Raw genomic sequence first — 25,782 nt, 5'->3', positions numbered from 1 at the left:
ATTGCTCTCAAGGGATACTTAATACCTCTGTAAAGTCAGCGATTATCTGCTGACTTGATGAAACAACGGCACTTAAGGCACTTTTCAAAGCAAATGGCATGCTCCTGCGGTTTTAAGACAGTACTAAAGACAGTATTACAATTTAAGTTGAATGGCAAACATGAAAAAAAAAATATTGCCGAAACAACGGATCGAATAGAATCAGTCAAAATTAAGAATGACATTTTTTCAATGATAAAACAGAATAGAAAGAGAATGGAGTTAATATTATTCCAGTCCCATTTCTCAGCCATTGAAAGGCACATTCAAAGAATTTATTCGCAATTCAATGGATATAAATGGCCAGAAAATGATAAAATGTGTTCTTGGAGTAAGGTATCATTGGTCATAAACACAGACTAAAACCACTATGATTCAGAAATGTTCTACTACCCTCAAAATCAAATTATGATATCTCAAAACACTCATGGACACATGCACAAAAGAAATCGAAGTGATTGCTTTTCAGTAAGAAAAAAAAAAGGATAAAAAAATCCAAGATTTCGTACATGGAATCGTAGAAAAATAATAACTTAGGAATGTATACTTATTTACATCGCCTTCACTTTGAACTTCGCAAAATTAAAGTCCAGTCGAAATGTCAAGCTCTTTCGCCAAGAAAAATGTAGGTGTCACGAGAGAGCCTTTAACAAATGTACGAAGACGGATCAACTAAACCGCTCCTTATTGAAGTGTAACTTGACCTTGTCCTTATTGAATCGATTACATAACCGGTGCACCCTCGAAGATAACTTGCTAGGTCCGCACACGAAGACTCCAATGTCGGTTCTACAGAGAACAGAAGCAGACAGTCGTGATATTTGTGTTAGCAAAGATTAGCAGTAATCAATATTTATTGATCTATTTTTATCTGAAAGCAGCTCCAGACTGTCAATTTTAACTTTTTTTTAAAGACTAAGAATTAAGATGACGCGGGTATGCAAAAAATAAGGAAGAATCAACTCCAATTATCTCTTTGAGAATACAACACAACCAATATATTTTTCCTCGTGCAGTTCACTCACTTTGGATTACATATAGTGACGTCACTCAAAATGGCCGCCAGGTCGGGTCGTCCACTTGATATATGGCAGCACGTGATCGCTGAGCCACAATCTGATTGGTCCTGTTGAGGTCTGCGTTTGGAGGTGACGTGGAGTCGTAAATTGAAGAAGTCCGGTCGGTTCATCTGCCACAGCTGTGAGAAATATCGGGAAGGATGTGAAAAGTCATAACATCTGCAAAAGGAGACACTGTTGATAACACAGCTGAGAAACAAGATGAAAATGAACTTAACTAAAAAAATCATGGCAACGAGTATACATATCAATTTCGCATGTTAATGTTCTTGAAAGAGCTAGCAGAGTGACTGAAAACCTTAAAATTATCAAGTCATTCATTTCGAAATGAATTCTGTAGAGAGGAAAGAATCTTGAAAAATAATAATTTCTTAAAGTCGCAAAACAGAAAAGATATCTATTTGGCTCAATTTATTTTTCTTTCAATTTTCTGTTTCTCTGCTGGTTGCTTTTATTTTGTTTCCTGTAAGGACTTTCCAGTTCCAGTTTCAGTTTGTGTTCCACTTGTACATAAATGAAATCATTATGGCAAAATCAAGTTTTTCACATCAAAATATAAACAAGAATACTTAAAAGAAATAGATATAATTACGTATATAGCATGCGCACATAATGTTTCATCGTATTTTAAGGTAATACAGGTGGAGGGACAGTTTGCTATCGATAAGAGATTTGCTTGACTGGGACAATGGCCTCTGGGTTGTTTGAGTATAGTTTTTCTTCTTTGTTAAGCATGTTAAGGCAGTGATGATTGACGATACTTTCACTGTTCGTTGATGTCCAGGTATCTTTTCTACATTCAATTGTTCGATTTCTGGATAATGAAGATTAAGAGCGAGAGTTCGAGTGAGAATAATATGCTTCGTCGAACCTTGTCCTGAAGTGAGTCGATGGTTTCAGCGAACCACTGAAAATGGTCTTCCTCTCGACATATCCAGACAAAGTACAATCTCGATAGTTTCAGTCGACACAAGTCCTCGCCATCCAGGCTTCTGGAGCACCACAAAAAGAAGGGGAAAAAGTTAACCTGATTGGTCGTTGCATATTGATATTCTAGGCCTTAAATAAGTAGCCTAGTCATTGCTACTGTATAAATTACATTGTATTATAGCTTATCCATAATTCTAAGAATACCTTCCTTTTCTACTGCTGCTCTACGTACAGATAATAATACTACTCTGCATCCTTTCGCCCACTAGATAGCCTATATGATCATCCATCAGGTATCCGGTTTCTCACCTCAGATCTTGACATTATGTAATGATATTAAGTCATCCATGCATGAATCGAATAATATATTCTGATATATATTCATTTCCTTATTTATTCATTTATCTATTCACTCACTCACTCAATCAATCAATTCATGTATGTACTCATTTACGAATTACTATAAAAGCCATTCAGTCTGCCACATGCAGTTTCTTATCACGACAGCAGTTAAGCAACACAATACGGTATCATCCATCCATATATCTATCTATCGATCTATCTACCTTTTTATCTATTTCTATTATAATATATGCACAATACATGGGTGTATCTTTGAACACAAATATATTGCTCAATCGGCAGGTAACTCTACTCATCAGCCAGTCAATCTGTATGTCATCAATTTAAAAAAAAAAAAAACAAAATCTCTCAGACAATCGGTCTTGGCAGTAGATTAATAAAGACACTTACTGTAAGTGATGTAGCATCGCCGCAAACGGTGTCACGCCGATGCCCCCGGCGATGCAGACACTGACCCGATACCTCAACACATCCTCACTGGCACTACCAAGAGGGCCGTCCACCTGCAGTCTGCCAAGAAAAGAGACTTAGATGAAAAACCACAAATGTTGTGTATCTGAACCGAACTGAGTTGAGTTGAGCTGAGCTGAGCTGAATTGAATTGAATTGAATTGAAATGAATTGAACTGACTTCAATTTGAATTGATTTACCTGTTCCACAGCAAATTACGTTACCAACTTGACAAAGCAGTATTAGTATCATCGAAATTTTATGTTAACCATAGAAAGCAATTTCAAAAGTAGTAGAGGGTGGGTAGGTAAGTTAAACAATTACACAAGGCTCATTTAAAAACAATCTAAAGCTTGAAGTCCACACGAGAGAAAATTACGACGGAACCAAATAAGAAGATAAAAAATGTAAACAACGCCTATACAAAGTCATACTTACAGCTGAAGAGAAGGTTGAAAAAAGACCAGATAGTATTTTTTTCAGCTCTTGATTAGAAAAGGTGAGGTATGAACCAAAAAGGAAAACTTGTATTCTCTTGGATTCGAAAAGTAACACAATGCACGATCCTGAAACCGGTGCTGAGTAAGGATACAAATTTAGTACAAATCTTCTCCTGCCAACATAAGTCAACATCTTACGAATCTGCCAACATCAGTAGACGTTTAATTCACTGCAGGGCATGAAAACGAAGACCTGCAATCACGTTATTTTCTTTCAGTCAATCAAATGAAACATGGTGAAAAAAAGAAAGATAAAACAACATAAATGTAGCGTAATGAGTTATATTCGTTTGCATCTCATACCTTGGGTATGCCACCGAGACGGTATCGCCCGTGAGCACACACGGACGATCTTTCAGCACCCTTTGGAGGGAATCTGTATGAAGATAGACAAAAGAGGGCGCAAATCTACCGCCATTTCAGATTCAGCATTTATTATTATAGAGAGACGACTAGACAGACTCAGTTGTAGATATATTTGTGTCTTTGTATCTGTGTGTGTGATCTTTGAAAGATGAGTGGGCAAAGCCTGATCTTGGAGAACTCCACGATTACTGAAGGCCACATACCAAACTATTTTACATTCTATGAGTTGATACTGACAGTACTGTTAATGATGATTGTATCATGATGACAAGCATTATCACAATCGTTATCATTGCCCGTAAATTAAATTAAGTTATATCAAATTGAATTGAACTAAATTAAATTAAATTGAATTAAATTAAATTAAATTAATTTAAATTAGATTAAAGTAAATTGAATTCAATTAAAATCATTAATTGTTTGTATTGCAGGATACTTGTTTTGTTCACATGCTGCCAACAAGATATACAATGTATTTTATAATGGACAACATTCAAATGACATGTACTGTAAGAATAAGAAAACCACGTAATAGAAAATAATATTTTTTTTTCTATCAACATCAAGAATCAAATATCAACATATATTTTATTGGTATATCTTGGTATTATGTATATTGTGAATGCAACAAACAGCAATGAACTGATATGGATAATTCATTTCCATGTTTTGAGGGTACGATAAAATAATACATGTACAAAATTCTACAAATCATTATTTTAATGACCGGATAAGATATAGATATAATATTCGAAATCCCGCTGACACTTATATGACAAACATTGAATAATTATAACAACGTAGGTTAGAAAACAAGGTTGTCTGTGGGCATAGTAATAATAACATGAGGCAAATCGAGTTGCAAGTAATATTAATGAAGTGAATTTTGATACATTTATAGATATTCATTTACAGAGAAGTGTGGGAATGTCCTCGGGTCAATTTCATCTTGAAAGCATAATGATATAGCCATTAGTTTCAGTTTATTCGTCAGTAATACACGGCATCCTTTGGGTAACTGAACATTACCATGATTACGTCATACGCATTTTCTTTACATTTGGCTGCCAATCTCGTCTATGTCATCGACACAGAAATGTTGCAGGACCTGCGTGTAAAAAAAAAAATCAAACCAAACCAAACCAAACCAAACCAAACCAAGTCAAATCAAACCAAACCAAACCAAACCAAACCACACCACACCACACCACACCACACCACACCACACCACACCACACCACACCACACCACACCAAACCACACCAAACCAAACCAAACCAAACCAAACCAAACCAAGCCAAATCAAACCAAACCAAACCAAACCAAACAAAACAACACGAGTTACGTGAACTGTATTTACCTGTCCAGTCTCCACAAACTTTTAGATGCAGACTCAGTGTCGGGTCACTCGCCGATGGGCACTGGATTTATGGAACAAAGATATTTGGGGAAAATAAATTTATCAATCCGTAGATACAAAATCATCCAGCACATACATCTTAGCATAATCCGTAGATACAGAATCATTCAGCACATAAATCCTAGCATATTTCTTCCATAGAGTAAAAAAAAAAGAAGAAAAAGTCGTAGATGTGATGTTCGTTTAGCTTTTCCCTTTTCAGAAAATGATAAAACGTCAGTTCGTACTAGCTGGACAATACAGTCTGCGGTTGGTGAAAATCTTGTAGTTCGACAAAATGCCATTAAACTACAATGAATCGGTTTAACCTGAGGACTTTCACTACTTTAAACGAGCAAACCGACATTAATCTAACAATATATTTGAGATAATCGATATGTTTGTGATATGTTTGTGAAAGTAATTATCTGTTGACGTATCACAGAAATCGCTTCATTCCATATTACTATCACAGCGCCTAGCACACTTGGGGCATCATCCCACTTTCTACATTATCCGTTCATTGACACTAAAAAAATGATATTTATGGTTGTGCAAAAATAGTTCCGTATGTTTCACACATGCCTCCGAGCGACAGCAATCCATAACTGCATTTGCCATCCGAGACCAGCATTGAGCATTTTTCCTTTCCTTATTATATCCTGTGCCATTACTAGAGGTAATACGTATGCATTTGTATTGTAATTTGCACTGTTTTATTGTATTGTCTTGTTTCTTGGTAAGAGAAAGATAAATTAATGAACAATATAGATAGGTAAATAGATAAATGAATAAATCAGTGAATCAATAATGAAAATAATGATAGAAATACAAATTTCAGTGATAATAATAAATGACATTAAAAGTAGTTTTATATTGATAGTCAGGCATCATCACTTTTGAAATTCATTCTGAATCGATTGGGACATATAAAATAAAGTTAAACTGAAGAAATGTTATCGAGCATTTAGCATGGACACTTACTGATGTTATTGTAAATGGATGCCATTCCAGATGTGAGACGGTTGGACAGTTGAGAAGGATGTACTGTAGAATGAAGCAACATCTTGCAATTAGAATATAATATATCATTTTGTCACTTGTTCAAGATGATCATTCAGAGGTAATTGTAAATATTGTATGTACATTTATCTCTATCTATCTATCTATCTATCTAACTATCTATGTTTTCTCCCTCTCTATCTATATAACATATACAACATTTATACATACAAACGAGATGTAAACATACATAGGCAACAATGTAAAAATATTATTTGAAGAATTTAATGAAATCTGCTGAAAACATTAAAAATGGTTAAAACATATTACGTGATAATTCTAATATCTTCAGATTTTTTCTTGTTATGTTATCATTACCAGTGCAATATAATTGAAAACATCTATTTTTGTCTAGCTGGTGATGACATCGCTTGAAAAACAAAACAAAACGAAACTGCCGTTTATTTGCTTTTGCATCCAAACTCTTCATTTGTGCATATATCGTGTATTAATGATTCTAGAGTAAAGATTCTAGATTAAAGATAAGGATTAATGTACAGTAATGATTTCATTTGAAAATGTCTGCTTTCAGCATACAAAAATGAAGAATAACTAAACCGCACGATATTGTGTTAGTGACAAATCACTACTTCTGAACGCACTGGAAAAAAAAAACGGTAAAAGAAAAAAGTAGTATAAAGATGCTTGACAACGATATACAAGGAATGACGTATGCATCTTCGTATGAACAGTTATATTGATACGACCTGGGTATTTTTAAAACAGGGAGAAAATGACTGATATCTCCAATCTCACTCCAGTGTGTCTGAGTACATACTTATACCTAGAGGACAACAAGACTGCTATGATAAATGATTGTACTGTAACTTTGACAATGCCAACAGAATGGTATAAACTGCAGTGCATGCTCAAATTCCTTACTTGCCCTGGTCGCGCACTGAAACTCTCGACCCTCAGGCGCAACTCCATGACGTCACCCCGATGAAAACGAACCGTTTCTATGGTGACGATCCGGCGTGATTTCAACCACCTCCACGCTCGTTCGACCAAGTACAAGAGACCAGGAAGGAGAAGAAAACGCCACGTCTGTGGTAGGATAGATCAGAACCCTTAATGAGTCTTGGAGATTAATGAGGGAAGGGGAGGGGGATGCTAGATTTTTTTTTTTTTAATCTGGTGCTTTGCAAATTTGAAGCGGTGATTTTGTTTCCTGTCCAGACAGCAGATGTAATAATCTCGTAAAAGGGCAAGTCAACACAATTCTTTGAATTCTGGCACTTTCCTCAGCTCGGCTGAGATATTCAGATCTTTAGTCTTAAGTCCTCCACCTTTTCACTCTTCAAAATCTCTTTAAAATAATCATCTCCTTTCCAGTAACTTAGAGAGACTAATATGCACTAACTTTAAAACGCACAGCTTCCAGCACGACGACAAATAAAGTATACATAGGGAACATTTCTCTTAGATTTTTCTGAATTTTTTCAGTGCTTACCCCATTGGTTACGGAAACCTTGTCCTGAGGAATGTCTGCTTGGATTTAAGAACCCTGTTATGATTATTAATGCGGCGAGTTAGATCATCTTCTCTGTTACCCCGGGGTTAAGAGCAGAGAGCTCACATAGGATGGATGTTCCAACGAGACTGTGTCTTACTCAACGATGACTTCGGTATCTTCAAAGCATGGACATGATAAAACCGGTGAGCTTACTCGAGATGTGTGCGAGGTAAAGGCGGGTTTCTCTTGGCAAATTGTTGAGGAATTGGTTGCATCTCCAGGTTCAGCTTGCGATTTGAGCATCGGATCGAATTCCGGTTCCGGTTCCGGTTCCGGTTGCCATAGTGACATCGACTCGGCAAGCGGTTCATCCGGATAGATGCAACCAGGGACATGTCTATCTGTGTTGCACTGTTCCTTTAGGATACCTCTGGAAGAAGAAGAAAAAGAAGGAGAAGGAGGAGGAGAAGGAGAGGAAGAAGAAGAAGAAGAAGAAGAAGAAATAGTAAAGAAGGATTATTAGAGGATGACGAATGAAAAGTAGTAAGATTAAGAAAGGAGTTGAAAAGAAGAAAATTATGCAAAATGTATAAAATCATCTTGCTGCCTTGGAAAACCTACACGAGTCTTGAATCAAAGCTATCCTCCGCTCTGTCTCCTTCCCTCCCCCTATCCCCACCCTCTCCTCTCCCTCTCTCTCTCTTTCTCTGCAATAGCCTTTTGTTTCGAATTGCGCCATACCGGAATGAATGCCCCCCCCCCCTCCCCCCGAAACGATCTGGGTTGGCTGCTGTGAAGCGAAGTCTACGGAGAAAACATCACCATAAGAAAAGAGGGAGAAAATAATTCATGAAAAGCTTCAAATGATATACATACATATTTTGTCCATTGGCCTACATATTCAAATCGAATGAGACCGTCACACAAACCTACACCTATAACGAGGAAATCCAACACAGCGCGACTGGATGCCAATGACGAACAAAGACATTGAGAGACAAAAATGTCATACTTTCATGGATCACAACTTTATACATGTATACATACACTCAGCAAATAAAGTAAGTTCCCCCCTAGCATTTTTGGATATATCTCAAAAAGTGTTTTACCGATTTTCATAATTCAAACGGAAATGGATAAGGAATTTTATTACTCATAACATGAGTGGCAAATCATTGGCACCAGATATCATTATTGGTGTGAAAAAATGCATTTTATGTCAAAATGCATGGAAAAAAAGTTGCACTTTAGTGATTTGCAATGACTTTTACACATATAATCAAACAATCATTCATGATTCTGAACATTTAAGCATGGTTGATTGCATATTTCTCTATCTCTTTTTTTTTTTTTCATGAGCATACAGTGAAGTATTTGATAGTTGATATGTCCACCATCCGCTTCAATGTCCAGCCGGCATCTCTTCCTCGTACTGTTAATTAAAGTTTACTTGGCACTGCTCAATGTTGGCCCATGCTCTCTGCAAGATGCGCTTAAATTCTTGCAGTTAAGTGTCATCTTTCACCTTCTTGCTCGCTTTCCGCTTAATGACATCCCAAAGATTCTCTTCTGGATTACAGTCAGGCTATCTTGCAGGCCACTCCATACGTTCGATGCCATTTCCCTCAACAAACTGATCTACAACTTGAGCGCATGATGCAAAATGGCCATAGGCACATTAATGTGATCAACCCAGATTGGAATTACAAATCACATGGCTTCTACCAACATTTTCATATTGAAAAGGCTATTGTTGAAAAAGTATGCATAACATCTGTTTAATAGGGAAGCACATTGTACGTGAAGAAATTCCTGAGAATTGCACAATTTAAAAAGGTCATTTGCTAACTTACATAGGAAATGTATACAATATGCTTCATATAGCCTGAAGTGCAACTTTTTTCCCATGCTTTTTGACATAAAATGCGTTTTTTTTTACACCAATAATAATATCTGGTGGCAATGATATGCCATTCATGTTATGAGTAATGAAATTCCCTATCCATTCCCGTTTGAATTATGAAAATCCGTAAAATACTTTTTGAGATACATCCAAAAATGTTAGGGGGGAACTTACTTTTTTTTGCTGAGTGTATATATGTATATATGTATATATACATATATGTATATACATATATATATATATATATATATAATATAAATATAAATATAAATATATATATATAATATATATATATATATATGTATAATAATATACAAATATATATATATATATATATACATATATGTATATATATATATATATATATATATATATATATATATATATATATATATATATATATATATATATATATATATATATATATATATATATATATATATATATACATAGAGAGAGAGAGAGAGAGAGAGAAACCTAAAATCATAGCTCGATCTGCGTTATCATGGATAGAAGGAAACAGAAAGGATCAAAGGAAATCTGTTCTAAAAAGTAATCGACAGCCATGAAATGCGCCCCCAATCTCTTCTGCAAACAGAGAGGCCTGCGTCTCCATGTGCAGACTAGTAGACAGCTGAACTTGACTACTGGACTTGTAACAATACACAGATACTCGATTCTACTTCCGCATTTCAGGAGTCACCTCTGTACCACCCCGCCGTAGATCGAAACCAGATGGAATTTTGGTCAAAGAACCCCCCCCCCCCCTCCCAGCCCCACCTATTTATACCGCTTACTGCATTACCCATTTGATTTTAATTACGGGAGCCGAGTGTGTCTCCCCTACCGGGTTCAGGGGTGGTATGACAAACGGTTTCTCTATGGCCCAAAGTGGCTGCTAATAATTTTAGGAGGGTCATGGTCAAATGGGTCGCCAAATCCTGCATTTTGCCCCAGAAAAAAAGAGGCGTCAAGGGCATAAGGGCACGTATGCGTAGTATACTATATATATAGTTGAGAGAGACATAATATAAATTATATCACATAAATAGACCCTACATAAACATATATAATCTACATCCTATGTGTGTGTATAATAATCGTTGTATTTGTTTGGAAAACTATAAAAAAGACATATTGACACGCTGACAAAGCTTCGTTTACTTCGCTGCTCATGAAATCAGATAATCAAGAAAAGAAAGAATTAATAGCTGGAAGGTTTATGTTACTTCATTGACAAACTAGTAATAAAAGTGACAACGATTTTTTGTTTTTAATTCTGGTGCATAATGTGTTGCTCCAACTTCCTTCATTGTTCTGCTATTATCTTGGGAGAAAAATTACCACCATCCGCTACACTTGCTTCCACGCCTCCCCCCTGAAAGCTGACAAGAAAGTTTTTAACACTTTGGATTCATCCAAGGATGGTCCGCCCGGAAACAGACAGACACGAATGTTATCGAAATTGATGTTACCATGGCAACGAGCGTCCGAAACCAACATGGAATGCAGGGCGCCCCCTCAAAGCGCTAATGCTCTCCAGCGAGACAAGATGTACATGGAATGTGTGTCTCGTTGAGCACGTCGAGTGTCAAAATTAAGCCCCAGCTATCGATATCTTGTTGTACGGAAAGGAAATTGATAGAGACGCTGTCGTCTGCCCTTACCCCAGTGGATGGCAGACGAGCAAAATAAAGAAGACCAGAAAGGCGCGGTGGGAGAACCAGAATACGTTGTGTCTGCGTCGTCTGGAAGAAATATTGAATATATCCGAGTGATGACGTCAGGAAAGGTCTGTCTATGCAGAAGACAGGAGTGTATCAAATTATCTCGTTCCACTTAGAATGTGAATACACAAATACATAGGACCTAAGTGACAGGATTAACACAAAACACACAAAGACAATAGATTCAAGGAAATATAGTGGAATCATTTCCATTTAGCTGCAGATATACTCTGCAAAAGGCCACAGACTTTTGGACATATGCAAGCCAGTTTTCAGAAAATGCTATGGGGCAATTCCACGCCAAAGTGGACATGACATCTAAAATTTCAAATTCATATTTCCCACGCAATTTTGGTATCAAATGAAAGCTTAAAGTTTGAATTTTATGGATTTGAGTAAAAATGTTTAGTTTTATAATATATTCGGAGTCAATTTTTCAATTGTTTAACTAACCTTATTATTAACCTTATTGTTTAACTAACCTTATTATTAACCTTATTGTTTAACTAACCTTATTTTCAAAAATGCATAAATTACAATACAAATGTAGTATGGCCTGTATTCAATATTTGAGAAATAAATGTTATGAATTGTTATGTTTAGAACTCAGTCAATATGAAAGAAACAGTTCATTTAATATTTTTACGGTTTCCATGATTTGTTACGCTTCAGTGACTTCCTAAAGGTGACCTTGTATTTTGTCCTTCCGTTACCACAAAAAGAGGTCTTTTTAATATTTTATCAAAAATAGTGATATAAAAACCATAAAATTTTCAGTGCAAAGCAAGTTTAGGTAGGCCTATAACTTGGCACCCATCCATCCACGAAACCCCTCCTCTTTGAATAATTATAAATAAATTAAAAATGTCCTTCCGTTACCGAAGCTGGTAACGGAAGGACAAAGTTGTGGTAACAGAAGGACTGAGAGTCTGTTTTTAGCTATTTAATGTCCCTAAGATGAGAACACAAATGTGTCAGAACCTACTCTAAGTACCCTTGACTACATTAAAATAACAAATGAAGCCACACCTCTTTCCTGAATGAAGGTCGACCCAAAATTGGCTCAATTTTGTAATTTTGTGAACAAACCCTATGGGAAATAGTGCTCTTTCATAAAACTCATAAACATCTGATAATTTTTTTCTTTCAATCACTTTGATTACTTGACTTTTGCCTAACTATTGTTAAAAAGTGGTCTATGACAATTTTCTTTGAAAAAAAAAGAGGAAAAAACAAAGAAATACAAAAGAAATTCAAGAAACAATAAAAAATAAAAGAATTGAGATTGATTTTGCAATTTTTTATCACTGCATTTGTAAAATACCTCAAAATGAAGATCCACACCAAAAAATGTCCGTAAATTATTTCACATTAGTATTTTTTATGGGCTAAAATGTAATTTATTGAATAAATTTGCATAATCAATTAATATAATTAGGAATTAGCAGTATTTTGAACAATCTAACTATGGTCTCATGTAGATTACTCTCCAGGGTGATGTGTGCAGATTTCAATCATGATTCTGCAAACAGTGTAAGAGATCACACTGGACTACAAGTATTAACATTAAAGTTTGAAATAACATCCTTCCCTGTATGCACACAAAGCTCTTTGTCCTTCCGTTACCATACATTAATGAAAACAATGTGTTATAATTAAAAAACCAGTTGACATGTTTCAAAGTTGAATATATAAAAGTAAAGCTAAAACTATTTGGATCAAACTGTATACCTGCCACATATGAAAAAATTATTAACCTTAGAGAGGTTTAATAAAAACTAACCATAACCCATCTTCCCTATACACTTTACACGGACAATCTGCATGTCCTTCCGTTACCGTCCTTCCGTTACTAAACACACATGGACATTATGTGATCTAATTAAAAGATAAGTAAACATATTTGAAAGTCAAATATATTCCATTATAGCTAAAACTATGGCAATTAAACTGTATACCAATAAATTAAAATAGCTCCATAAACTTCACAGAGTTTTGATAAAAACTAATTTGCCTGAAAACCCATGTCCATTTTGATGTCCTTCCATTACCGACCTCATTGATATGCATATTTCATTACTCTTTAGCAGGTATGACAAAAATTTTGGTGGAAATTGTAGTCTTTGGCTCTGGTAATACATCTCTAAAGTTTAAAATGCTGTATCCATCAAACTTTTCTTAGAGTACTTTTTTAAACTGTGAAAATTCTGTCTGAATGTCCTTCCGTTACCGTGGAATTGCCCTATGGTCTCTAAAGACTAAATCCCGCACTTAAACTGAAACAAATTAAACAAATGCTTCACTTGTAATGATTTCAATAGAAAAATAGATGGCACGCCGTGATGACGGAAGAAACCATAACTCCGAGAGTATACTTAAAAATCTTATATTTTTGACGACGATAAATAAAAGATGTCTACAGAAAGTGATAAGGCCTACATTCCATCATAAAATAATGGCCTATTGCATAATGCCATCAAAAGTTAAGACGAATTTATTTTTATATGTGAACATTCTTTGCACATGCACAGTCATGTAATGTGTGTTGACTGCGAAGTATACAATTTGTTTGTCAATTCTACTTCGCTAAACCCCCCAACAAACAAACATACAAACAAAAACTGATATCACGATATTTTCATCAAACTATGTTACTACGTTTGAAGTCATAAAAATCATAAAACTACCATGATTGACCAGGGACCTGTTTCATAAAACTTGTTATCAGTGATAAATTGTCATAGTTGTTAAGAGCAAATTTGTCACAGAAATGTGGCAGTTGTTATTGACAACAAGTTTTATGAAACGGGACCCTGAACTGCTTACCGGAAGTGAGGTAGTGACGTAACAAATATAAGCAAAAGGATAAGTAGCATACAGGAACCCGTAATGCCAGCAACTGGAAGAGGACAAAAAGGAAACAAAGAAAGAATGAATGAATTAATGATTGAAAAAAAGAAAAAAGAAAACCGACAGTGCAAAAGTCTGAATCGCAAGGTTGCGAGGAAGGCGGGAATTGACACCTCTAACCCTGTCATATGACTGCGAATTCCAATCACATCAAGCAAATACAAACCAGCTACTCCTAGCAGCGGCAGGATATATATATATATATATATATATATATATATATATATATATATATGTATATATATATATATATATATATATATATATATATATATATATATATGTGTGTGTGTGTGTGTGTGTGTGTGTGCGCGCGCACGTGTGTGTTTGTGTGTGTTTGTGTCTGTACGATATGAGGAAAACATAAAGAGAAATCTTTTTATAAGAAAAGTATACATTCCTTCGACTTGTGCTGACATATTATAATTATGATAAAGGTTATGTTATTCCCCATGCTTTCTGAAAGGGGTAAATCAAGTGCTCTGTCATTATGCTAGAAAAGTGAAAATATGTCGAATTTTCTTCATATGTTTTCTTGATGTCGTTGTCCATACCTGACGTCACAAACTGTAGTAGATATTCTCATCTGGCGATGGCTGAACCAATGGATTGTTTGGGTTTGTTTTTTTCTCAAAGTTCGCTGGCGTGTCCTACTAATATCTCTGCATTCCCTCAATTTTCACATAATATTATGTGGCTTTCAATATGATTTGCTGGTTTATATAGGAATCATCATTGGCAGTCGAGGTTAAATTTGCTGACATTCAAAAGAGATACCTAAATAATAGCCATCGCATGTAATAAACAAGCATTGAAAGGGTGTGCAAACTTGATTTTCTGCCTAATCTAATTAGCTCCCTCACATTCACAAGGCTAATGATAAGACTAAACAGTGCCGTACGGGTGAGATTTCTAGAAGCAGGCATCAAAAACAGGGTCCCCACAGACTTGGGTATTTTGTGGTTTCAGTGATCCACTTGTAACTCAGCGTCCCCTCGATGTGCATGCTGGGATACAATTACGTCATCCCAGGTGCGCTACAGAGTAAATAGTTTCTTTTCTTTTCCTTTTTCTTTTTCTTTTTAGCAATTAACGTTTCGTTGACATATTGCAATTATTTCAAATATGTAGTCATAAAGGCAATTTTCAGGGGCGGTTTCTCCAGACGTATTTGGTCCAAAAAGAGAAAAGTGTATAGAAAAAGAGATTTTGCCCAGCAAGGGGGCAGAAATTCTAGCAGCTGCAAATAATGATTTTGTGGAGTTATTGTGCCGCGGTTATTCCTAATCCCCCGTCGATTCCAATAATGGATGTTTTACTCATGAAGGAACAGGTGACACCCACCTGAACTCTCTACTCATTTTCCATTTCGCCATTTTGGATTCTGAAACTGTGGGTAATCTTTAAAAAAAATAAACATATGCCCCCTCCAGCTCCCTTAAATATCTTAAATGACAAGGCAACGAACAAAGCGATTGAAGCACATTCATTTCTGATAATATTTTGTTTTCGTGTGAATTCATCATGTTACCAATGTGAAACAGAACTTTACTACGAAACATATTATTTTCTAAATTATCTTTGTCACACAATATATTTTTTATGTTCATTGGCGTACTATGTCCATCTATGTATATCTTTGTCAAGCGTTATTTTGTTGACGTTTAAACCCGTTAATTCTGCATTACTGTATCATGTGCAAGATTTTGCAGCCGTAAACTGCCTACCTTCCTCTCGATAGTGCTCGGTAAAAGGAAAAAGAAAAAAGGTTGAGCAAACGATGCATATATTATAGTATCCCTCTCAATAGTCTTCCAAACTGCATATGCTCATCACGCATAATACTGCAGAATTCGACAGCATGAATTGTCGTAAAATTTGCCACTTACCTGTTGAAAAAAGAACTGTGCAAGGATTCTGAAATGAAAAAAAAAATGAAAAGAAGGAGAAGTTAAATTTGCCAGGCTCCTACAATGAAAAAATGTCACACGCGTGCAGTGTGAAAGGTTAAACGGAGTATTTTGTCTTTTTGTGTGCATTCAGATCATGCTGTATACTTCAGGAAACAAACACTCTCATAAGCTTAACCCAAGGACCACTAGAACACATGCTCTTACCCTAACCAACAGCCTTACGTGTGTATGGTACATTATTATTGTTATTATTGTTATTATTATTATGATGATTATTAATTTTATCATCATTATTATTATTTATTATTATTGTTATTATTATTATCATTATTATTATTAACATTAACATCATTGGTATTATTATCATTATTATTATTATTATTATTATTATTATTATTATTATTATTATCATCATTATCATCATCATCTTTTATTCGTCTTTCAATCACAAATATCAATATTGCATAATACAAAATCAGATCATTATAATTAGCATTTTTTTTCAAACTTTCTCGAAGATTATGATTTAAATGTCATGACATCTGGAATTTATCAAGCAAGCGCCTCTGCCTACCTGTCCAGGAAAGGTAGCCACATTCACGTCCGGAACATTGGCGTTGAATCCTTGAGAAAACCTTATCGCGTTGATGGCGTGCGCGGCGCAGTGTACAACTGAAAGATGAAAGGCAGGGGGGGGGGGGAGGGATGTTGGTACAGAATTTGAAAAGCTGCCACCAGTATTCCGTTTACAAGGTAAGATCAATGTTTGTATTAGTCAATTTGACTGTTATTTTTTAATGATTATTTCAAGCAATCCAGTTACACCCTATATTGTAGGCTGATCTTATACGTGTACTTTTCACGTCCATATAAAGTAGTCAAGTTTAGGAAAAGTCCTTTATATCTAATGAATGTCATACTCTCATTCTGTCTTATAATGCAATATTCCTTATCTATAATCTTATAAGCGTATATCAATAACTCACACTACATCATACATTTGACCAAGGAAACCATTTGGGGTGATGTTCGTTATTTCGAAGATTCGTTAATCCAAAAATGAAATAAGGTTCGTTATTCCGAAACACACAAATTTCGTACACCTAGATGCTCGTTAATCCGGAAATGAAATAAGGTTCGGTAATCAGAACATTATATTTTGTGGCGTTATTCCGAAAATTCGTTAATTCGAAAATGAAAATAATGAAGTTCGCTACTCCAAAGGTAATTCTTTGATGCGAAAATGACAAGGAGGTGCGTGATAAAAGCGAAACTTCCGAATTGCGTACCTTATTTCGTTGTCGGATTAACAAACCTTATATTAACGAACCTTTCTTTTTTTCGGATTTTCGGATCGACGAACCTTCTCGGTTAACGAACCTTTGGAATAACGATCCTTCGAAGTAACATACCTTATTTCATTTTCGGAATAACAAACCTTCGGAATAACGAACTGTATAACCCAAGGAAACAGGGTGGTTTCATAAAACTCAAAACTTTAACGGTTTGATGGAGTAGAATCGTTCACCTACCAGTGGCTACACAGACGCAAGCTGCAAACAAGACATGTGTGAATCGGTAATGATCCAGCCACCTGCGAAGTGTACGCCCTGACTGAGGAAGAAATAACAATGGACTGTAGTTCATCACCAAGAATGGCCTCGTAACTATCATAGAGTAAAATACCAAGTGTGACAAAGCATTTCATCATTGCCTTTGAAACTTGAAACTGTTACCGGGTCGTTTTGATGATTCTTATGAAAAACGTAAAACAACATTTGAGCTTTGGTCAAACTGAGATATCGAAAATGTAACAGAATATTCTAATGAATCCTAGTTTTAACCAAGTTGTCTACTTGTAGATTTGTTCTCGCAACGGGGGGGGGGGGGGAACTAATGCGTTGTAGTTGAGACACTGGACTCTCAGTCAGGAGGTCCAGAGTTGGAATCCTCTACTGTCTGAACATCTTTGGATAGTTTTTTTTTTCATTACTTGTTCACATGGTTGATATTATTACCATTATTTTTATTACCATTACATCATTACTATACTACTAATCAACATGATAACACTATCATCATTATCATCATTATTTTTCTCTTGCAGGAGGGAAAGCGTGCAGGCATAGTTTGCGGAATGATTTGCTTATTACCAAAGTTGATTGGCGTAGTCTGGCTCCCAGATGTTTACAGACTGGAAGTAGAAGTGCAGCACAGTTGAGATTCAAAATAGCAGCAGACGCACGGGATAAACACAGGGCGATCTGCCGAGGAGAGTACGAGCATGATAGGTGAGCACGACTATAACTACATTGTACAATAGGCAAGGACCAGTTTACTCACATAGTTACAATAACATAGTTAGATTATAACATATACATAATGTAATTTACCTCTAAAACAAGGGTAGGTAAATTGAAGGCTCCTGTTTCTCTCTCAAATTGTTGTTGTTGTTTGTTTTGTTTTGTTTTTGTTTGTTTGTTTGTGTTTGTGTGTGTGTGTGTTTTTTTTTTTTTGGGGGGGGGGGTAAATTTCTTTCTAATTTTATGCTGGTTTTCTAACTTAACCCAATTTCATCTAATAGTTCGACAATATAAGATGTGGTACGAAGTATAGTTGCCAACTCAATGCTGACGAGATGACCATGCCTGTAGCAAACTTCTCCCGGTGTTTGATCGGTTGGCATACCTACCCCTAGTATTTCCCTGAGGTAGTAATACTTTGGCTGGTACTTGTAATGAAGAAACACACTGGAAAATACTGCAGCATTTGCGAGGATCCATAGTATCTGAGTAAGCAGGTAAAAAGGGAGAATGAAGATTGGTAGAGTCAAACAATGTTTACTAGCGTGCATATGACAAAGATGTATTATATGTGTATATATTACATATTCCTCTTTGAAATGAATGCATAAGATATGAATGAAGTACATTTATCAGTTAAACACACACAGGGAAACGCACCAGACCAGTCACACAGTACCGGTACGGTGATATAAGTATGCCAGATAGAGTGGATTCCACTCCATTTACCGAGAAAGAAAAGAAGAATCACATGAATGAGGGAAGAAAGATTAAAAGAACAAAATAAAGGAATACATGAATAAAGTAAGAATTTAACAGTGCTGACAGACGAATTGTATTAAAAAAATACACGCGTATGTACAAGTAACGTTTGCTTGATGTGAAACGCATACAACACAATAACGGTGAGTATGACATTTTATAGGCCACATGTAAAAAGTAGTCCATTCTGTGCTGACTTAACTTTCCTGTTGTAATTCACACTCACATCCACAGTTTAATTTTAAGATTCACCAGCTTTGAAGGCGTGACAAGCCCAGAAATGACATTCAATAGCAACAAGAAAATGCAAAGACGAAATTTGTAGACAGAAGGAATGCGAATGAAGGGGGGAATGAGCAAAAACATGAATTGCTCTCATACAGATGTGAAGAAAACAAATGTAAATCACTCCACGACCGTTACCCACCAAAACGAACCCATAACCTGTAGTTTGTTTCCACTGACAAACTCAAGAAAACTTTCCGAAGATTTACAAACTTTCGTTTCGTCAATAACGAAATGATCGTGATAGAAACCTCATGAATAAATCAGTGCATCACAAAAATGTCAGCAAACAAGTGAGGGTTCATGTGCAACAATACATAAATTATTTTCAAATGCGCTGTTATAAACATGGGCCGTCATTCCTGTTTTGAAACTAAACTCTTTTTTTCGTGAAGTGCTTGTCTTAGAAATGCTATAACAAAACTTCCTTTTTTCAAGAGGGTCTCGAACAAAAAACCTCCTGTAGCCACGATATCAATAAATTTTCACCAGCACTAATAAAAAAGGCAAAAACGGTGCGAACTAGAATTTATGTGTTGGGTTCTTAGTGAGTGCCTCATCAGCGTTTAATGTGTATTTGATTCGTCTATATTTATTTGGGAAGCACAACTTCTAGAACAATTTCGAGCTCTGTTCCGCCTGTAGACGGTCTCTCGCCATCGCCACCATCAAATAAATCATTTCTTTTCTCGTAACGCTTTTTGGAGGAACGACTAGGGGGTCAGACTGGCCCAGTGACCTGGAGAAGGGACTTTCTTACAGGAAAGCACCTCCCTTCCCCCTCCCCCCCCCCTCCGACAGCCAAGTGAACTAAAATTACTCCGACTAGTCCGACATGATCATACTGATGTTTTTCCAGAGTGCGAAAAATTATCAAAATTAATATCATTTCATTTTTGTGTGTGTGTGTGTCAGTGAAGTATCATAATGCGCATTAAATTTTTATCTATACAAGATTTAAGTAACTTATCGAAGCCAGACAGAAACTTGAACTCGCGACCTCCTAATTTTAGGGAGTGAGTCCCTTTTAACCGATTGCTGTGATCTGAAACCGGAAAATCATGATCATTGTCATTTTATCGACGGGCAGTATAGCACCAGTAGATTGCAATAGATGGGCCCATCAATCATCCACATTTTCCTTGATGGGGAAAATGATGTAACGACAGAATAATGTATGTCCGTGTGTGGACGGAACAGGATAGGGTGTATGATATTTATGTACAAACAGGGAGATGACCTCCTTGGTACCAAAGAGTCCCCTACTTCAAACCTTAAATTGTAGAATTTAATGTACAAAGTGTGTGTGTGTGTGTGTGTGTGTGTGCGCGTTTGGTTTCATGTGTTTCTGTGGAGCACACGTGTGCGTGTTTATTGGTTTTCTTCAGCGCTTGCGCCATATTACTTATTCGTCCAAGAACTCACCATGTCCTGCCCACTGGATGTCCACTATCCAAACAAACAATTTGAAAGGCGCCCTGGAACGAGACTAGCAAATTCACCGGATAACCGGCAGACAGATGCACACTGACAGAGGAAGTCATTGACCACCGCTGTCAGTTATTTCTGTCTATCATGTCTGTCTGTCTCTATTCTCTTCTTCCCACCTCTCCCTTCTTCCCTCTCTTTCTCTCCCTTCCTCCTTTGTCTGTCTGTCTATCTGTCTGTCTGTCTGTCTGTATGTCTGTCTGTCTGTTTCCCTCTGTAGTTGGATTGGAAGATTGCGGCATTTCGTGTGCGACCCAGAATGTCAGCCTACTTCAAGCAAATAAAGGTAAGTAGTTTTTTTATTCATTTCATAAATGAGAAACGACAGCGGAAGGGGTATTATGATTTCGCCTATGAACACCTCATTTAACACCAACCACCCATGTCTCTAACTTTTGAAAATGTCAAATTTAATCAAATGTGTGCACTTCTTCTTTTTTTTTCATGTGGATGGTGTAAGTTGTAGGCCTATTCACGTACAATAAATGTCAGAAGTCTTCATCCGCCCCCCCCCCCCAGGAACTTGACACATCATAGAAAACTGATAAAAGTCGTTTCGACATGGGATTATGACATCATTTAACACTGAACTATAAACTTTAGGCCAGATTTACGATCCAGATGAATTAATCATAACACATAAATTATTTCAGCATTACTACATTACTACAAGCTACATGATTCTCTCCTCGTTACGTGGTTCGTAGTTACGTCCTGTTTGAGGTACAGTATCATTGACTACTTCAGTCGTTCTGCGGCTCAAATAAGATATTCGGAAAGCTTGGTCTAACCACTGTACATGGAATTGTGATGGTAAGATATCCAGGCCCCTGACATCGCAAATCCACACTAGTTTAACGTTAGCTTTAAGAAATGGAGGAAAATCAGATGAAAAGAATGCTAGAAGATTTTGTTGTTTTTGTTTCAAATCGGACTTTAAAAAGTGACGGAATGCTGATTTATTCATGGTTCACGAAACGGTGATCTTAGTAACAAGCACACAGAAAGTAAATTGGCATAGATGATGATGATGTCACCTTAAGAGAGTCATGAATGACCTGGACATAACTCTACACTGAAGATTTCCTCTTGTGGCACGAAATCAATAAGAATATCATATTGTATCCTTTGAATTGAAATTCCTATATTTTTCATTCCTTTTTCAAAGTATCTTAGTTTTTTTGTGTTTTTTTTTGCCATAGGCATTGCACATCAAAACCATCGCATATCAACGCACATTTTAGCCAAGTGGAGAAGACATGTATGAAAACATGACAGACGGATACCAACGCTCTGCAGATTCCACGATGACATCATCTGACTATCAAAACGTTCCTGAGAAGCTGCTGCCACGACGAAAAAAAAAAAAGCAAAATGTTCTCTTTCTATCTATATGAACAGTCCAGACAAGGAAATATTAAAGAAAAAATAGATTTATCCCAGACAACGGGGGAATATGCAAGGTATGGGCAAACAAAAAATATGTATACTCGTCTGATGTAGTCATTTCTATAGTTTTTTCTCCTCTTCTTCTCCCTCTCCACCCCCCCCCCGGCCTTTCTCTTATTATCCCTTCTTTATAAATCGTCTGTTTACTTGCATGCTTGCGGTTTTAAGGTGGGGGATCGAAACCTGGACTTTGTCGAGAGGGCAGACCCCATCGGGACCGCCATCTTGTTATTTGTGACGCGCTCTCAGCTCATTTTACTTTGATCTGAATGTATTCGGGGGGGGGGGGGGGCTGGGAATAAAATATAATGTTCGTCGGCGTGACTGCAGCTCCATTTAGTCCGCCACGACAGCGGTTGTACTTCCGGTTGTTGTGAAAAAGAACGACTTATATACAATGTATGTACATACTCGTGTAGTACCAAAAGCCATCTCAAGGCTTCCATGTTATTATCTATATAACAGCTAAATATCTCAAAACAAAAACGAAGACATAATCATGCGTGTGTGTTAGAATTGGGATGGGATGGGAGTGCTGATGTAACTTTTTTAAAATTATTATTCTGTGTATGCGCAATGTGTAATGGGTTAACAAAAACTCATTATGTTTGTGAAATATCATGAACTAAATTTGCTTTTGTCAGCCCTTTCATGACGCTTTATTTCTGTACACAACGTCCTGTATTCTGTTATAGAACGAAAGAACACATCACGAAATGAGTTGACTAAATTAACTTCACTTGCTATTCAATTTTTCATCTTTGGAGGCTCGTAAACTGTCCCTAAGTCTTTTTGGAACCCAAATCCTTCATACTCATCTTGTTAGGCCGAAGTTTTGCCATTTCACATAACCTTTAGCAGTTAAAGGAACCCAAAACCCAAAGAGAAATGTGGATTGATTGAAAGCAGCAACATTAGTAGAGCACATCAGTGAAAGTTTGAGGAAAATCGGACAATCGATGCAAAAATTATGAATTTTAAAAGTTTTGGTGTTGGAACCACTAGATAAGGCTACTACTTAAGTTTATGACATCATTGTGTAGACAACAATATAACGAAAACATAAAGAAAATTCAACATGCTTTCACTTTTCTATTGTAATGAAAAAGCATTTGACTAACAGCTTTTGGAAAGCAGGGGGAATAATTACTACCCTTTACATATGTCAGTATCTAGTTGATGGAATGTGTAACTTTCATGAAAAATGAATTTTAGTGGAATTCTCTTTATATTTTCTTTATATTGTTGTCCACACATGACGTCATAAACTCTAGTAGTCACCTTATCTAGTCATAACAACACTAAAACTAGTAACTTTTGTATCGATTGTCCGATTTTCCTCAAACTTTCACTGAAATGTTCTACTAATGTTGCTGCTTTCACTCAATCCACATTGCTCTTTGGGTCTTGGTTTCCTTTAATCAAGACGGTGATCACGGAACGACGGCTGTATTTATCCAACTTTATATGACACACACCAAAACACATTAGAATGTTCGAATGCATATAGACCAAATACCTCTTGCATTAAGTTGCCTGGGCAACAGCCCTTGCCTGAGTTATCTTTATTTTCAGTAATTGAAATTGCTTGACGTAATGAAATGATTTTTTTCTTTCTTTTTACCAAGGGGATTCATTGTAACACCCACTATAGAACAAGTTATGATCTGACCGTCGAAAGCAGGACACTTCAATGTATATAGGCCTAAGTGATATAAACATCGACCATGCTCAATCATAAATGCCAAACTTTGTGTCCTACGTCACCTTTCTTCTCAAACCTCACTCTCAATACTCCCAGTTTCGTTTTTACTCCATCGCTGTGAGAAGTCAGAGGTCAAATTTACTTTGAATGGCATATCACATTTAATACAGGGACATATAATATTATAATATGGCTCTTGCTCAGAAACTGGTCCGTTTTAATAATGCGACTCTGGTTTCTATATTGCTCTAAAGGGTGGGGTCAGATCGAAACAGACCCGAATTATTCCGGGCGGGGGGGGGGGGGGGGGAGGGAGGGAGGGCAGGGGGAGGGCAGGGAGTTCAGAGGACTCTCAGACGTAGTTTCTCCTCCCAAGCATCGAACTTTCAACAGTGCTTTTCGCACGATAATATGAGTGACAGTTTCCTTTGAATGCTGCTATGTGTATTGTGCATTGTAGGCTTGGGATTCTAACAAGGTACAGTACATTGACTTTCGGGGATTATACTGAAGTCTTTGTTTACACGTAATCCGAAGAAAATCCAAGAAGGGGAGGGGGGGGTGGGGGGCAAGAGGAGGGGAATGTCACGTAAAACTGGCAGACTGCTGGGCAGCTTTTACAATGAACTCCGGCTGTCAGTCAGTGTCATGTCAGCAATCATAACAACAGATGTTTGGATCTGCCGCCCGGCGGAGACTGGGGGAATACCTTCTAGCTTTAGGGTCGTCATGGTAGCGAGGTATGAAATATGCCACAACCAAAATAGCCTGTACCATCGGTGCATGCACGCCGTCGAACTCTCAATCTCAGGATCTCGGACGATACACTAGCACTTCGACACATATTGATGATGATTGACGATGATGATGATGATGATGATGATGATGATGATGATGATGATGATGATGATGATGATGAACAGCATTTATGTGGTGCTATTGCATATCTGTTTGTTAAACATCTAAAGGGCGCAGACTCCTGAGTTAGTAAAGACCCAAATATCAGGCGAAAAATGTGAGTCATGAGTGAAGCTTTGACATTGTTCCACCAGATTGTCAATTTCACCGATAAAAATGAAGGATATGAGCTCCATAGCCAAGGGGCAATAGAGGTTACATTGAAACTTAACCTTACTCCAATCTCCATATGTCCAACTCTAGCTCTGACTCCGTTTTCATATGATGATGATGTGTGCTTGATAGACATCTCGGAGGTAGATGTGCAGGGGTGTAGGGGTAGAATGACTTCTTCCTAAAGACGTTATGAATTATGAAGAGGGTTGTGATGACCCCGGTACATACACTATGGGTGTGATGAGAGGAGATAGGAGTGAATGTTTGTTTGAAGATCGATGGAGCCAGATGATCGATGTGGGACCTCGACCTGGAGAAGAATGATATTTCACTCTAATCGACACTCCGGTGATTTGCTGTTTCTATACTTTCCGACGATGTTATCCCGTCTATACCGAGACACATTATGTGTGGGGGTTTGGAGAGTTTTGTATCTTCTGCAAGACGGATAGAAAAGGTGATGTTCGTTATTCCGCAGGTTCGTAGATCCGATAATGAAATAAGGTTCGTTATTCCGAAGGTTCGTTATTCCAAGAAGCTTCAAGTAGGTAATTCTGAAACACACACAATCTCTGTACTTCGAGGTTTGCTAATCCGAAAATGAAAAAAAAAAGAGTT

The 25,782-nt window shown here is 36.8% G+C and overlaps 1 protein-coding gene across 1 annotated transcript; it reads right to left on the bottom strand.

Moving 5' to 3' along the window:
* Positions 1-707: 707 nt before the first annotated feature.
* Positions 708-25,284, bottom strand: LOC140243038 (NADPH oxidase 4-like). Its single transcript, XM_072322777.1, has 17 exons — positions 25,226-25,284; positions 18,791-18,886; positions 18,252-18,362; positions 17,631-17,712; positions 16,673-16,770; positions 16,075-16,102; positions 14,102-14,174; positions 11,216-11,296; positions 7,859-8,075; positions 7,072-7,236; positions 6,112-6,174; positions 5,089-5,149; positions 3,666-3,738; positions 2,802-2,921; positions 1,990-2,110; positions 1,065-1,237; positions 708-828 (listed from the first exon to the last, which is right to left on the bottom strand). The coding sequence occupies exons 1-17, from the start codon at positions 25,235-25,237 to the stop codon at positions 708-710; spliced, it is 1,695 nt and encodes a 564-aa protein (XP_072178878.1). The 5' UTR covers positions 25,238-25,284.
* Positions 25,285-25,782: the final 498 nt, after the last annotated feature.

This window comes from Diadema setosum, chromosome 19, assembly GCF_964275005.1.
Source record: "Diadema setosum chromosome 19, eeDiaSeto1, whole genome shotgun sequence".
Classification (NCBI taxonomy): Eukaryota; Metazoa; Echinodermata; class Echinoidea; order Diadematoida; family Diadematidae; genus Diadema; species Diadema setosum.
The sequence above is the reverse complement of the archived record's forward strand: the minus strand, read 5'-3'. Positions and strand labels throughout refer to the sequence as shown.